Here is a 14,394-nt window from a genome sequence, read left to right as displayed (position 1 = left end):
TGTATGTTTCTCTTACCTGGTTGAGCTTAAATCACGTAAGTTGTTTTTTTTTCCTCTTTCTGGTATTTACCCTTCTTTCCCAATAATTTGTATAGAATAGCCACTCCCTGTTGCAGCCCCATCTTCTGACTAGAAAATTGATCTCTTCATTCAGTCTCATTTCTTGGGCACTCTGATAACTTCACCAAACTGGTAACATCTGCTCCAGCTGGAGCTCATCTTCCCTGATCACAAAGGAGCCTGCTGACCTCAACTCATTCCAAAAGAGGTATTTTAAGGAAGAACAGTGTTTTACTTACTGGTCTCATCTAAAAAGCAGCAACATCTCTAGGTACATTGGGAATGATTCTCTCTTGCTCTAGTTAACTTTTGTATCACTGATGAAAAGTGATGCGTTATTGCTGGTTCCCTGGGGATGATTTAGAGAGCTTAATTCCTTTGGGGTTTACCTCCTTGCTTCCTAGTAACCTTTTTTCTGCTGCATAGCATGGCTGGTTGGATACAAATGTAAATTACTTTGGGAGATTAATTAGGTTATTTCCCCTATCATCCTGCCTCTTGCTGCAGTTACACCCAGAGTTAGAGTTCTCTCGCTTCTCTCTGGGAATTCCACTTTTTCAGACAATCGATGTTGAAGCCATGTTTTCATGAGTTTACTTCCCTTTCTGGAAGCCTAACTGAAACGAATTTTCAATTTGCATGTCTTTATTTAGGTAATTTTCTGATTAAAATGGATGCATTCTGTGTGTTCTCTTCCAAAAGTTACCATAATGGCCGTTTTCTTCTCTGGATGACTTTTCTCCCATTTCTTATATATATTTTGCTCTAGAAAATACAACTAAACAACTGAAATGTAAGGGACAATGTTTTGTTGGGTTTGGGGTTTTTTTAAAGGAATTGACAATATTTAAAAATGAAGTCAGTGGTATTACATTTGCTGTTTTTAGCTTACACAGAGAGGTATGTGACACTATTTTTAATCTACCTGCTCTCATGTTACCGTTTGCAGTAATGAGAACTCCTCACTGCTGTATCTCAAAGAGCTTTCCTGGCTATGGCTCCTCATCAAAAGACACCGTGGTCCCACAGATCGTTGTGTTACTCTTTATCCCAGCAGTTCAAAGGAGGTTTGTTCTAGAGAAACACACTGGGACATGGGACATCCTGACTTTATAGAATAGACTACACTGTCACTGATTTTGGGCACCAGAACTTTAATCAAATGAAGGGAAAATTCAGTCCTAAAAGTTTATAAATAACACAAACTGCCCTGCTGTATTTATTCCCAGATAAAATCCAAAATGTCTTTCTCTTCCCTTCTGATAGTAATCTCATGGAGGGCGTGGCACACCCAGGACTGGGTAGGAGCTTTTATGTTCTCCTGGGGAGATGGGGGGGGGAAGAGAAAATCACAGCAATTAAGATCTCCCTCAGAGGGTGAGGCAGGGCCTCATTTAAAACACTTTTCCTCTTGATCTGGTAACAGAGCAGACAGTCAGAATGCTAATATCTCTCTGTGGGACCATCTCCTGTGCTTAGCTGAGTTGTTCAGTCAATTGTTCACCGAACGAGGGGCAAACTGCTCCCTCCTACCTTTCCTGCCCAGCCTGGGGGGATCCATGCAGGGCAGGTGCTGGGAGGGGAGCGGGGGACTCTCAGCTGAGATTAGGTACTATTGCAAATACGCGATTTGAGGGCACTGACCTCCAGAGCCTTTGTCGAGAGAAACCGATAGTCCAGGGGAATGCATCTCAGTAGCTGCTTGCTTGTTGTCCTTAGTCATCACCAGCTCGTGATGGTGATTGATCCCAGCCTGCCTTCTCTTGTGACAGCAGCATTTTCCTTGTTCCTGAACGGCCTGACTCCCTTTTTGTGGTTCCTATCGAGCAGAAGAGAAAATATCGAAATGAAACATTTTTGCTTAGCCTTTAGGGGCTGAATTTGCTGACAGTTCAGCATCTCTGTTGCAGGGCTAAAAATTATTCACAAGGAAAGCTAAGAAAGCCCTGCCCTTTCCACTTAGGCCAAGGCCACAGGTTGGAAATTTATCCACTTGGAAAATATCCTATTGAAGGGTGACAATGGAAGGACAGCAGTTTCCTGTGAAGTGCCAAGTTTTATCCGTTTTTGCTAGAGGTATGGATCGAACTGGAATGAGATCAGATGAGGAATTGTTTTGTGCATTTGGCAGAGTGATCTGACAGGTCTGGCTCCTCACTTCTCTTTTCTCTGTGTGAGTATCCCACAGAACTTAGGAGAAGTGCTCAGAGAAGCAGCTAAAAAATGGGCAGAGTGAGTCCCTGAAGCGCCTTGATTTTGGGGGGGTTTAATGTTGATTTGATATTCAGACAGAATCCCCCTGTTAGGAGAGGGGTGGCATTGAATCTCCTGAGGAGGTTCAGCTTGAGGAGCAAGGAGCAAAACTGCCATTGCATTTATGGGCTGTAATTCCCTTTCAAGGCGGGAGGGGCAGTTTTGGGCAGTTCTCTTTGTTCCTGCATGATGACTCCAGGTGTAATTACAGTGTGAGCTCTGCGGGCACGGCTGGGGAGGTCTCTCATGCTGAGCTGCTCTGCACGTTTGTGCCAGCTTCCAGCAACAGTTCTGAAGGGCCACCTGTGTCAGGTACACCTGGAGTTCACCTGCAACTGAGTACTTGAGCATTTCCTACTTCTAGGCAATTCTCAACGCTGCTTAAAATGAGACACAAATTCCTTCACAAAGGGGACCCGACTAGCTCTTAGGACAGATTTGTTTTCACTTCGGTAGTTCAAATTTGTTCACAGCAGTTAATGTCGGGATCAGCATGGTTCTGCTGTACGGCAGCAGCAGAAGTGATGGCCTTGTGAGTAGCTGGTTTCTGTTGGGCCTACAAAAGGTCAGGACTCTGGAGTGGATGTTGTTTGTCAGGCACTGTGGTCACACGCAGGAACACACAATCCTAATGAGGCTGGGGATGTGCCCCACGGGATTCCTTTCTTTTGGAGTCCCTTTCTTCCAGTGTCTTTCATCCTGTCCCACAAACGGGGATGTAGGCTTGCAAGTCAAAGGAGAATAATTTTGTACTTCAATGGTTCTGGCTTCCGTGAAGTGTAACTCGCAGCATGTGGTCATGCTTCACACTGGACTGTTTGGGATTATTTAGAATTCTGTGTCTTTTTATTTTTATCAGGCCTGAAAAGAGTGGATGACCTAAAACGGTGCTTTGTTTTACACTGCTGTGTGTAGGCTGCCAAACACAGAAGAACAGTTTGAGTTTTTGTTTTATCCTCAAACATTACTCTTCAGGTTATTTTCCGTAAGGTACCTGATTCAGAACTTGCTAAGTTGCATATTCTGTTGTGATTGGGTTTTCCTGGTTATCACAGTTCCAGTGGCGACTCTGTTGATGTATTTTCAGGAGGAAAAAAGGAAGAAAACAGTTGTGCTCTTTGAAAGACCTTTTTATCTATCTATCATTTGCTTAATTATTTAATTCTATCTATGTAATGACTATGTAAAACTTATATTATTTTGTAATGTTTAGTGCCTAATTTTAGCTGGCATTCAGCCCTTACCAGTTACTTCAGATGTGATGATACCCCTGCACATTTAATGCATTTCCATATAAAATTCTTCCTAAGTTATTGATCCTGTATTATAAAAGCCCTTTCTTAGTAGAATATTTGTTGCACTTGCCCTAAGTGTTCTATTCAAACTGCTGATTGAACTCACAGCAGCAAGGTACAAGGGGCTGTGACATTCTACAAAATCCTGGTGTGTTTAACAGATCTGCTCAGACTGAATTCCCTGAAAGGGAATCTCTAAAAGCATTTGTGCATGCAGGGTTTTTTCATACTCCAGCAAGTAGTCTGTTTACAAGTACCACTGAACAAAAGTGTATAATTTTTTTTGTAATAAGCTCCATTCAGTTCGATTTACTCTTGATTTTTTTCTAAAAATACTCTCTAACCAGATTAGTTGTGAAGAACGTGATGTGTACTGTGTATTTCTCAGGGCTGAAGATTTTCAGTAGTAAAAGCTTTTGCTGTTTTCTTTCAAGTGAGAAAAAATGCAAGAAAATAGGCTGAACTGTGCTATATCCTCAGTGTTTTGAATCCTTGCACCTTGAATCCTGAAAGGCAGATCTTAACTGCCTTAATGCTCTTTTAGGGTGAGGGTAATTTAAACAGGGCTAATTTTTTCTCTGTTTAAGTCAGAAAAGACAACAGTTTGCATTAATATTATGTAGTTAATGAAATAAATTGGATTAATTAGTGGTGCTTTTGCTGCGGCCTTTGATACAGTTTCAGAATCAGAGACTTCATTTCAAGGCTAGTTTTAGCTTTTTGTGTAGTTTATCTTGCTTTAGGACATGTCCACTCCACCACTGTGGAGAGCACCAGCTTTGACAATGAGCACATGCATGTGGAGTTCAGTCATGGGAAAAAAAAATTATGAATACAGTAGCTATTTATTTAAGAGTTGAAAAAACCCCAATAGTTTTCCCATATGGATGCTGTTTTGCATGGCATGAGGTAAGTGCAACCTTTACTTTAATTTGGTGTAACCCCAGGGAACCTCATCAAAACCCCAGCTCATCAAAAGTGCCCTTGCTTTGAGTTACTGAAAGCAGGGTGGCTGAGGTGGGAGGGGAGAGGCGCTGTGAGAGGCACAGGTACCCATGTCCAACAAAACCAGATGACTCCTTTATTCCTGGGAGCCTATCCCACCTCCTGCTCAAATCAGGGTCAGCTTTGGGGTCAGGGCAGGTTGCTCTGGGCTTTGTTCCCTCACAGCTTGGAAAATTTGCTGCATAGTTGTGCTGCCCTTAAAGGTGCAGAGGATTTCCTTACGCCAGCCTGAACCTCTCCTGTTCCAAGGGATGCCTGTTGGCTTTCATGGAAAAAGGTTTGGGAACTGTGGACTTAAGTCCTGGAGTCCAGGCTAGGGCTGTTTAATCTGCAGTGTCCAAACAACTCCTCTGAGATCTCTAATGGTGGTAAAGATGCTGGTTTTCATTTCTAAACTGGTTCTTCGTTTTGGTTTGGTTTTTTCCCTCTGGACCATAAATTCCAGCCTAATGAAAGGGTACAGAAACTTATTTTCTAGCATAGGGAACATCTTTAAAGCTGGATATCCACTCAGGGAGAGTGGAAGGAAAAGTGGCCGAGCACATCCATCAATATCCTGAGCTCCCAGGCAGGTGTGAAGTTGCCCGTACACCATTAAAGCTTTGTTCTCAGCTGAATGAAAACCCTCCCCGCAGTGGGATTTGTCCTGTAACAAGATCAGAGCTCCTGCCCTCACTCCAGGCCAGGGGCTGGGTCCAAGAGAAGCTAAAACTGTGCAAGTTCTCTGGCAGCTGCTTCTGCAGAGGGTGAGGTTTGGGCTGGTGTTGCCTGGGAGTGAGTTGCACACAATAGCTCTCACGATTTGCTGGAAACCCTCTGCAGGGAGTCCTGTCCTCTTTTGAGCAGCTCTGTGGGTGCTGTTCCTCTGAAAGACTAGTGTGTGACTTCCATTAGCTGGGGTAGATGTGAACTGAAGACAGGGAGTGTGCAAAGTGAATTTTGGTCCATTCTAGGGAGGGGGAACATGGCCATAGGTTTATCTTACTGCTAAGACTGTAGCTTGATATTGTATACTTTTCGTGGCTGCCTCTTATGTGACGGCACATTTCCAGGCAAAGGAGGAAGCCCTGGGAATACTGAGCAGTTGGAGCTGACCTTTAGCTCTACAGGCACAGGAATGCACAGCTTAGTCCTGATGTTTATGTAGTGAGTCCCTCACTGTATAGGTAAGCACCCAACCAACCCCCAGCACTGCTCGCTGCTTGGAATGGAGGCTGGGACATTAAAGAGCTATTGGGATGTCTGAGATTTATTGCAGAAGAGAAGACACAGCTGGGAGCAAGGAAAAGGCAGAGCTGTGTTAGTGGAGTGATGCCAGGGTTGTGAAGGGGATTTTTTTGGACCAGGCCAAGTGGAAAAGATGTCAAATTCCTGTAGGAGTGCATGGCAGCAACTAAGGACAGTTAATGGAGCCAGAGACGTTGCCAGTGACTTCTTTATTCCTGTTCTGTTGTTTGGCCCCATGGTGGTCATTCACGATTTTGCAACTTGCTTGGGACTGTTTAATTTTGAGTTATTTGTATCTCCTTGCAACGAAGCTTTTGGATCCATCTGTCTTTTATGATCAAGCCTGACACCGAACGCTGAAATGGTTAAAGATGACCTTCCCTGCCATCAGCTGTGCTGCTTCTGTTCAGTGCCATCTGTGAATTGACCTAGAAGCTCTCAGCATGCCGAAGTACATCAGAAATAATTATCAGGCTGTTGCTCACAGCTGAATTTCCCTGCCAGTTGTGCAGTTGGTGCCCCAAAGGCAGACTTGTCCGTAGGGTTTGGCTCGTTTCCCACTGTGCTGGTTTAAGGAAAACGGCACCACCCTGAACATGCTGGTGTCTGCTGTGTAACTTGTTCCTATCGGGCACCTGAACAGAGGTGGCAGGAGAGAGCTCTTGCCTTTCTCCCTGAATCTTGCTCTGTTTTCATCATACCTGCTTGTGGGGTTTATAGTCACTGGTGAAAGGAATTATGGCTGAGGGGGCCATCAGCCCTAAGATTAGAGTAAGGATTCAATGGCTCTTGGCTAGGAATCTCAGAAAGCACTTATAGGTCGTATCTTCAAAAGTTCCTGACATTGGCAGTTGTGACTAAACTGGGTGCTGTTGGGAAGGCAGAAAAAGTGATTGGTTTTTGTTTGGGTTATTTTTTATCGGGTTGCCTGGCATCATCCTCTGAATTTTAAGGAATAGAAAGTTAATAAGGACATCACGGAAAGTTGGGAACTGTAAGAACCAGGAACCGAGACCAAATGGAGGGCATTGTTTGCCTAACTGTGCTGATTTAGGAGTGTTTGCTCTTGCAGAAATCAGTAGGGACAGAAATCTGACATTTTGATGTGTTTGTAGCTTCTGCTTTGATGTCAGCTGGAAGAAGTGTTGGTGATCCGAACTAACACTGAACTGTTTTGTTTCTCTCTTTGAGAGTTGTACAAAATAACCGAACAGCAGACATTGTTTGCCTGTTCCTGAGAGCTTGTGTTGGTTTCAGTAACAGATTAAACGTGGTACAATATTTGACAGTTCCGATGCAATTGAACTATTTACTCTTTGCTTCAGTAAAAGAATGTTTCTGAAAAACAGGATCTAGTACACAGCATTCATGCCAAAATAGTTTCTCTGTTATATATTTACAATTGAAAATGTTTTAATCTTAACTGTCTTTATAATTTACATAGAAATTTTATTCTTTAATAAGGTTACATCTTGTAAAATCTTCATTAATGTCTGAAAAGGGTTTTGCTACAGTTCCCAACTTTCTATGATGTTCTTATTAACATTTTGTTCCTTAAAACTGTTTAACTCTAACATGTGATTTTTGCTATAAAATGTGACTATGACATGCCCTATTCTTTAGAAAAGCAGAAGCCTTGCAGTTGTAGCAGAACTGGGCTTGCTTATGGTTTTCCTGGTGCAATTCTACAAAAAGCGAACTACATCAAACATGCCAGGGCTCTCATGCAGAGAGGCACAGGATCTGTGGCATCTTCTGTATAATCAATTCCAAGATAGATTTGTCCAGCTACAGTACAGAAAACACAGTCCTCTATTTCCACATGCTGTGTCTTCTCTGCCTCAACAGACCTTTTTTTTTTCTTGATTTGCATTTGGGTTTTTTTCCAGGAATGGATTTACTCCTAGCCCTTTATTTTCCTGTAAATAGCTTATCTGAACTTTTAAGAAGTAAATTGAGTGCTGTTGTAATAAATGCCTCTCTGTTCATTTCCCCAGATCTGGCCTGGTTTTCACCCAGATAAAACTTGCCTTGTATGTAATTTTCTTAAGAGACAGAAGATGCAAAAATTCTGCAACTGTTAAACAACTCAGTGAAAAACGGTAACGCTCACATTACAGAGATGGAACAAAAAATCACTTTGTGCTCGTCAAGAATACCCAGAGGCTTTTCTGTGCCTGAGCTTTGTTACCCAACACTCATATTACAGATGACTGTGACTGATAAGTGCTCCAAAAGGGCATTGTTGGGTTTTAGGTGTCCGGGGAATGAGCAGAGTTTGAATAGACAGGCAGAGCAAGCTGAAGGATAACAACACCTGAATGCTGTGAGCTGCCTGGATTGCCCTTGGTTAATGGATTCTGCAGGAGCTGGGAGCTGAAAGGGAACGGTGGTGGATTTAAACCATGTCAGTTTTAAACAGCTTTAAACCAGTTCCTGGACTGCTGACAGGTACGTTGCACACACGTGCAAGCGAGGCCTTCCTAAGGCTACAGAGAAAGCAGGAAGATGGTTGTCATCAGGTGATTTGTGTAGGGAAGGGGGAAGGGGATTCTGCAGGGGCTTTTTGAGCTGGAAAAGGACAGATCCGAAGGAGCTTCAATGAGCCTGGAATTCTGGTGATGGTCCCTCGGGCCTATGAGACAAAACTTACAGAAATCCTTTAGACTGCTCCGTGCGCAGATCTAAGGGATGCAGCTTTTATGTATTTCCAACAAACCTGGGAGACCATTTGAGGTGCAACAATGGTTATTTAGCTATGGACACTAAACACCAGTTTTTAATAAGAACTTGATAGACACTTGTAGGGTGCTGCTGGGCCTTTTCCCACACTGCTTATCAATGTTGCCAGTGATCTAATTCTTGCTTTCACTATTTCGGATTTGATTTCAAAGTCAGGAGGGAGTGATATCTAATATTCATGTTGTTAGCACGTGTGCACTATTGAGCTGCAACAATCATTTTAGACTTGTGTGATTTTCAGATTTTTTTTTCTTCCTTCAGTTATCAAGCTGGCTTTTGCTTAATGCTTTGTTTTAAATATTATTCTGAAACAGCCTTCCCTGAATGGAGACATTGGATTTGAGGTTGCGAGACAGATACAGACAATGGCAGCATGAGCTTTGGTCCTTTTCTTCTGATGGGGTAGCAGCCACTTCCCTTAAATGCTCCATTTTCTTTAAATCTGAAAAATGTTTAGTTTCCCTTAGGTCTGCAATACTGAAGTGTTATTGCATGTGAGACTTCGTAAAGGCTCAGTATGGCCCTCTCAGGAGGCTCCTTTGTTAGATACTGAGCTGCTTCTTTTGAGCCCTCTTAACCTTACAACTCTGTAAATGTTACAGGCTGATCTGCTAGGCATTCATACCAGCGGGAAAAATGTCAATGCAACCCCACAGATTGGCCCAGACCCCTGCCAGGAACATGATGTAGTCCACATGTGCACTGAGACAAGCACAAGGTAGCATTTTTAGGTCACCCAGCGGTAGCACTCTCAAAGTTTGTAGGGACTCAATGTGTTTCTTGCTGTATTTTCACCTTGCTGGAAGTTTTTATTCCCGTGGCAGGAGATCAGCTGTGACTAGACTAAGGACTCTGAGACTGTGACACCTGATGGAAAACCAGTAGCTGAGACCAGTCTCAGTGAGGTAATAAATTGTCATCTGACCAAATTATACCAGCAGCTTCAGAAAGTGGTAAAAGTAATTGTTAAATAACATGCCAGGATGGAAATGCTTTGAACAAGACATTGTTTGCTCTGCACCTGGCAGAAGGTCTCTCTCATAAATATCATACCCTGACAGACACAAAGAGAACACCCTTGCTTATTTGAGGAGAACATATTGAGCTCTCTCCCAGCAGTGCTGCAGTGACAGCCAGAAACACAGCTGACCTTTCCCTAAAGGCTTTGGGTATTTCATGTGCAGTTCCTTCCAGGTCTGTTGTATGTAAGTTATTTTTTGGCCAGCACCTGTTTTATTTGAAAGCTTATTTCTGCTTTGAAATATCTGTCTTTTCGTTGTAGGCATTGCAGTTCCCTCCCACAGTATCTTATATAATATCCTTGGCACTCTAATTAAGGAAAGGAAGATCTATCATACGGGAGAAGGATACTTCATTGTGACGCCCAACACATACTTTATCACCAATAAGACCACAGAAGACAACAGAAGGGTCCTGTTGGAGGACAGGTGTTGCTGTTCATCACCTTCCATCACTTACCTGGTAAACATTAAGCACTGTGCAAACCTAGTGAAAGAAAACATTCCTACAGCATCCTGCTACAGATCCTGCCATTGTTTCCCTGTCCAAAATATGCTCTGTGAACAAAGACATTGGCAGCTAGTGAACCATGAACCTAAGGGAGAGGGAAAGAAAGACTGCAGTGAATTGAAGCCTTCAATTGAAACTCAAGAGATCTGCACATCTGCTGAAAATCATTCCTGGGACACCATCAAATCCCTGACATCTGTGAAAGCAAAACCAAAAAGCAAAAGGTTTGGCCTTGGCCTTTTCTGGAGAAGTTTTTCCAAAAAAGAAAAACACAAGAAGGAGTACTCCACTTTTTCAGCCCAGTTTCCTCCCAGGGAGTGGCCAGTCAGGGATGAAGATGACTTGGACAATATTCCACGTGATATAGAACATGAAATCATCAAGCGTATTAACCCTACTCTTACCGTTGATAATTTGATTAAACACACAATATTAATGCAGAAGCTCGAGGAGCAGAAAAAATACATCAGGAAAGAGAAAAAATACATCAGCAATGGTACCTCAGCTGAAGTGTCAGTAGTCAGGCAAAACCATCTTTCAAAGGATTGTATTCAAAAGGCACAGAGTAAAACAGCAAAACGCACCAGGAAAACCAAATCAAAGAAAGAGAAGCAGATCAGCAGAAGCAGCAGGAAATCCCCCATACAGGAGCTGACATCCCCAAATGTGCAAGTGGAAGAGAGCCTTTCACCGTCTGTCAGAAACCAAGAGCCCCCTGCTGCAGCAGTGCAGTCCCCTGTGTTCTATAAAAAGCAGATTACGAATCCTTTCCCGGCTCTGCCGTGGAGACGCAGCTTCCACGCGCGGGGGTACCGAGGTGTCAACAGTCACCCGAAGAGCCAGGCAAGGGGGCAAGGAAGGGCTTCACACAGGCCACAGCCCTCAGCCTCCTGGAAACCCCCTGGCTACAAAACTGGGCAGCTGGCTGACAGAGCTAAGCAAAACCACCCACCCCAGGCTCACAGGTCCTGCCTCCAACTCCAGAAAGAGAGCTTGAGTGAAAACTGTAGCTGTCTGCAAGGCAGTAATCTGCAAATAGACAATAAAAATAAACACTTTCTGGAGAGTAATAGTTCTGAAGAAAACACCTATGGAAGAACGTTAAAAAAATGTCCCGGGGATATTAAAAAGTCCCCTTGCTTCTACACTGAACATGGTGGTGTGTGCAAAGAAGTCACAAAGCTTTCATTCTGTCTGAAAGATGAGCGTTGCAGAGGCAAAGCTGACACAGTAGGTGAGTTATTAGATCAAACAGCAAATGAATTTAAAAATGTCCATCTTTCAAATTATACAGCCAATGTTAACCTGGTCAAAAAAAATGGTGTGAAATACAGAAAAAAGACTGATAAAAAGAGTGAGTTTATATTTAACTATGACTGTGCCAGCCATCACGGGGCAATGAATCTGGAAAGTGAGGGATTTACTGACAACTGCCTCCTTCAGAACCAAATGGGGACACCCGATGGGGACACCTGTAACCTGTTATGTCTGGATGACAGTTCTGAGGGCCGTGAGCCATATCATCCCCTGCCTCCTGGCCATGCCTTTCCAGACACAAGAGACTGGAGTGCAGCTGCGTCCCTAAAATCCTGGAAGGTTAGTAACTGTCCCGCCCAGTACAACACAACTGTTAATAAGTGTGACTCCGGAGAGCATGGATGTAAGGGAAGCGGTAGCTTTGCAGAGTCAACAGATGGCTTCAAAGAGCACCCCAAACCAGACTTCACAGAAGAAAGCTGGTTGTGCAGTCAGGTTCTTCCGAGAGGTCACAGAAAGGCTGAAGGAACAGGCCTTCCTGAGGGTGGGAAGGCCCCAGCTGTGGCAGGTTCCTGCCTCGCTGCCGAGGCTCACTCAGATGCTGACACCGGGCACAACTTCCCCCCTGAGGTGGGAGGAGGAGGAGGAGTGACATGCTGTGCTTTGGGCTCCCAGAGCAAAGAAACGGGAAACCCTCTGGGAAAAGAAGAGCTGGTTTTTAAGAACACATGTTCTGTGATCTCAGGACAGAAACACTCAGAAGGGACAGAAAGCCCCAGCATTACAGGAGACAGTGGAATTGACTCCCCAAGGTAAGAAAACACATGTAACTAAGTTTAGTTTATCTTCAAATTGGCCATCAGATTTAGGCAGAAATATTGCTGTAAATCATAAACCCCCCTTCCCCAAAACCAAAATAATTATTATCTTTGATAACTTCAGTGTTATGACCCAGAAATACTCAAACTGTACAGTTTTTTACAAGGACATTCTCCCTAAATCAGTTAGACAAATGCTGCTGTTTATACTTTGCATGAGGCAAGAAAACAGTATGAGCTCTGCCTTGCAGGTGGAGATGGCCAAGGGCAGAGACGTTAAGAAACATAGTGTTTGATAAACTCGGTGCTAAACACAGTGTTTGATAAACTCCTGCTAGAAGGCAGGTTCAGCTCACACAGATGTTGCCATATTACACTGCAGATACTGTTACAGTTTCTGCAGCTGTAGATGAAGAATAAAAGGTGCTGTATAGAGAGAGGTGTCTAATCCAAATTTAAAGTAGAAAACACCATTTGACTTGCTCACAATTGACAGAAGAACGTGTACACTGCCTGAGCTACAAGCTTCTGCTTCCTTTCACAGTGTACATTTTGCCTGTAACTGTGCTTGAAAAATCCCTTAATGGAAAGCAAGTTGGTATGAAACAATTTCTTATAGAGTTGTATGTGGAGAAGGCCTACAAAACTGTTAACTAAGTTGGCTAGAACATATGTTAAAAACTGCTGAGGGCAAAAATCACATCAATTTTTTTAATAGCAACACATATTAATATCCTTAATGACTGGTATTTATTTAAACCATTTGAGTCTTCATTAGATGTGTACTGTCACCTTAAAAAGCCAGTATTTGAAGAAACAAATCATATGCTAGAGTTTCTAAGGAAATTCTGTTGATTTTTAAATTTTCCCTTAAGCAGCTTTTGGCTGTCCAGTCTTTCAAACACACTCCCTGTATATTACTTGGACACGAGTAATACATGAGTAAAACTTGAAATCTTTATGAAAATATATTTCAGAGGGTCATTTTTACTGTTTGTACTGATGCCACCTGTGGCACCAGAAGCTAGGCCAACTCAGTTCCTGGAATGTGGTCTGACCTCTAATAATTCTATTATTTTAGATGGACTGAAAAGAAGATGAAGCTTCCTGCAAAATTCTGAAAGCATAAATAATAACGTGAAGAGGAGGACAAGCGGAAGGACGGTTGCAACAAAATTCCCCCCTATATCTAACCCTGGTCATGAATACCTGATTCTTTTTTAATGAGCTTTGTAAAGTTTCCCTCTGTAACAAGGTAACCATCCTGTAAATGCAGTCAGTCACATCAGTCTCTAAATCAAAGCTGTTAGTTCAGACTTTTGACAGCAGTATTTGGAGAGCTCGTGTGTATTTCATTTGCACTCGCCTTTAATTGTTCTTTGTGTCCCTGCGATAATAAAAATGAGAACTGGCATCCTTCATTCAGACCACACAACTGACCTGGAAAGGGTTTGTGTTGCTCTAGTAGGAACTGCAGTTGGACAGGGCTGTTTCACACTATAATTCTGGAATGGGTTTCCTACTTGTGGCACAGGAATGAGAGCACACTTCATCTTCCCTGAAGTGTGCAAAGCAAACGAACTAGACACGCACCTGGTTACTACAAAAACTGCTGCAATCCCAAGGTTCTCTCACTTCATCCTGCAGAGCTCTCAGCTGTGCTCCTCGATCTACTTGGTGTGTTTGTATCTGGCAAGCAGGATTTGGTCTTGGCAAATGAAAATGTGCTGGTGCAAGAGACGACAGGGCATTGCTTTGGGAGAAGCCCTGCTCTGCTCCCGAACACCTCTTTCCTTGAGAAATCGACACCCTGGCGGCCGGCAGGATCCCTCCACAGCTCGTAAGACTCATTTTGACTTCTTAAACCCGATTTTTCCCTGTAGGTACGACCAGACTGTGGTCTGGTCATCATCAGCTCATGCTGCTGATCACCACAGGCGTGTGGTCCTTTTAAGTCTTAGAGGCATTTGGTCATTCTGCCGTTCCCTACGTTAGGCTCTTCGCTACCGAACACGTGTCTGCGATAGTTACGGAAACTAAAAGTCACGGGGTTGTAAAGCTGGCGGAGCTGTGGTTGCGGGCGGGGTCTGTGAGGCGGCGCTGGGAGGACCGCAGGAGCCGGGCCGAGTCCTCATGGCGGCCCGTCATGGCGGCCGCGCCCTCAGGGCGCGCGGGGGCCGCCGGGGCTTGGAGTCTGCCCGTTGTCC

At 43.6% G+C, this 14,394-nt stretch overlaps 1 protein-coding gene across 1 annotated transcript; it reads left to right on the top strand.

The window, feature by feature from the left end:
- Positions 1–8,245: 8,245 nt before the first annotated feature.
- STOX1 (storkhead box 1) lies at positions 8,246–13,619 on the top strand. The gene is made up of 3 exons (XM_039386730.1): positions 8,246–8,291; positions 9,865–12,181; positions 13,269–13,619. Exons 1-3 carry the CDS (start codon positions 8,246–8,248, stop codon positions 13,306–13,308), a joined length of 2,403 nt encoding a protein of 800 aa, XP_039242664.1. The 3' UTR covers positions 13,309–13,619.
- The last annotated feature ends 775 nt before the right edge of the window (positions 13,620–14,394 follow it).

The sequence above is a fragment of the Pipra filicauda genome, unplaced genomic scaffold (assembly GCF_003945595.2).
Source record: "Pipra filicauda isolate LSUMZ 115617 unplaced genomic scaffold, ASM394559v2 scaffold4_size7858003_pilon, whole genome shotgun sequence".
Taxonomy (NCBI): domain Eukaryota; kingdom Metazoa; phylum Chordata; class Aves; order Passeriformes; family Pipridae; genus Pipra; species Pipra filicauda.
Note: the sequence above shows the minus strand (reverse complement) of the source record. Positions and strands in the feature narration are given on the sequence as shown.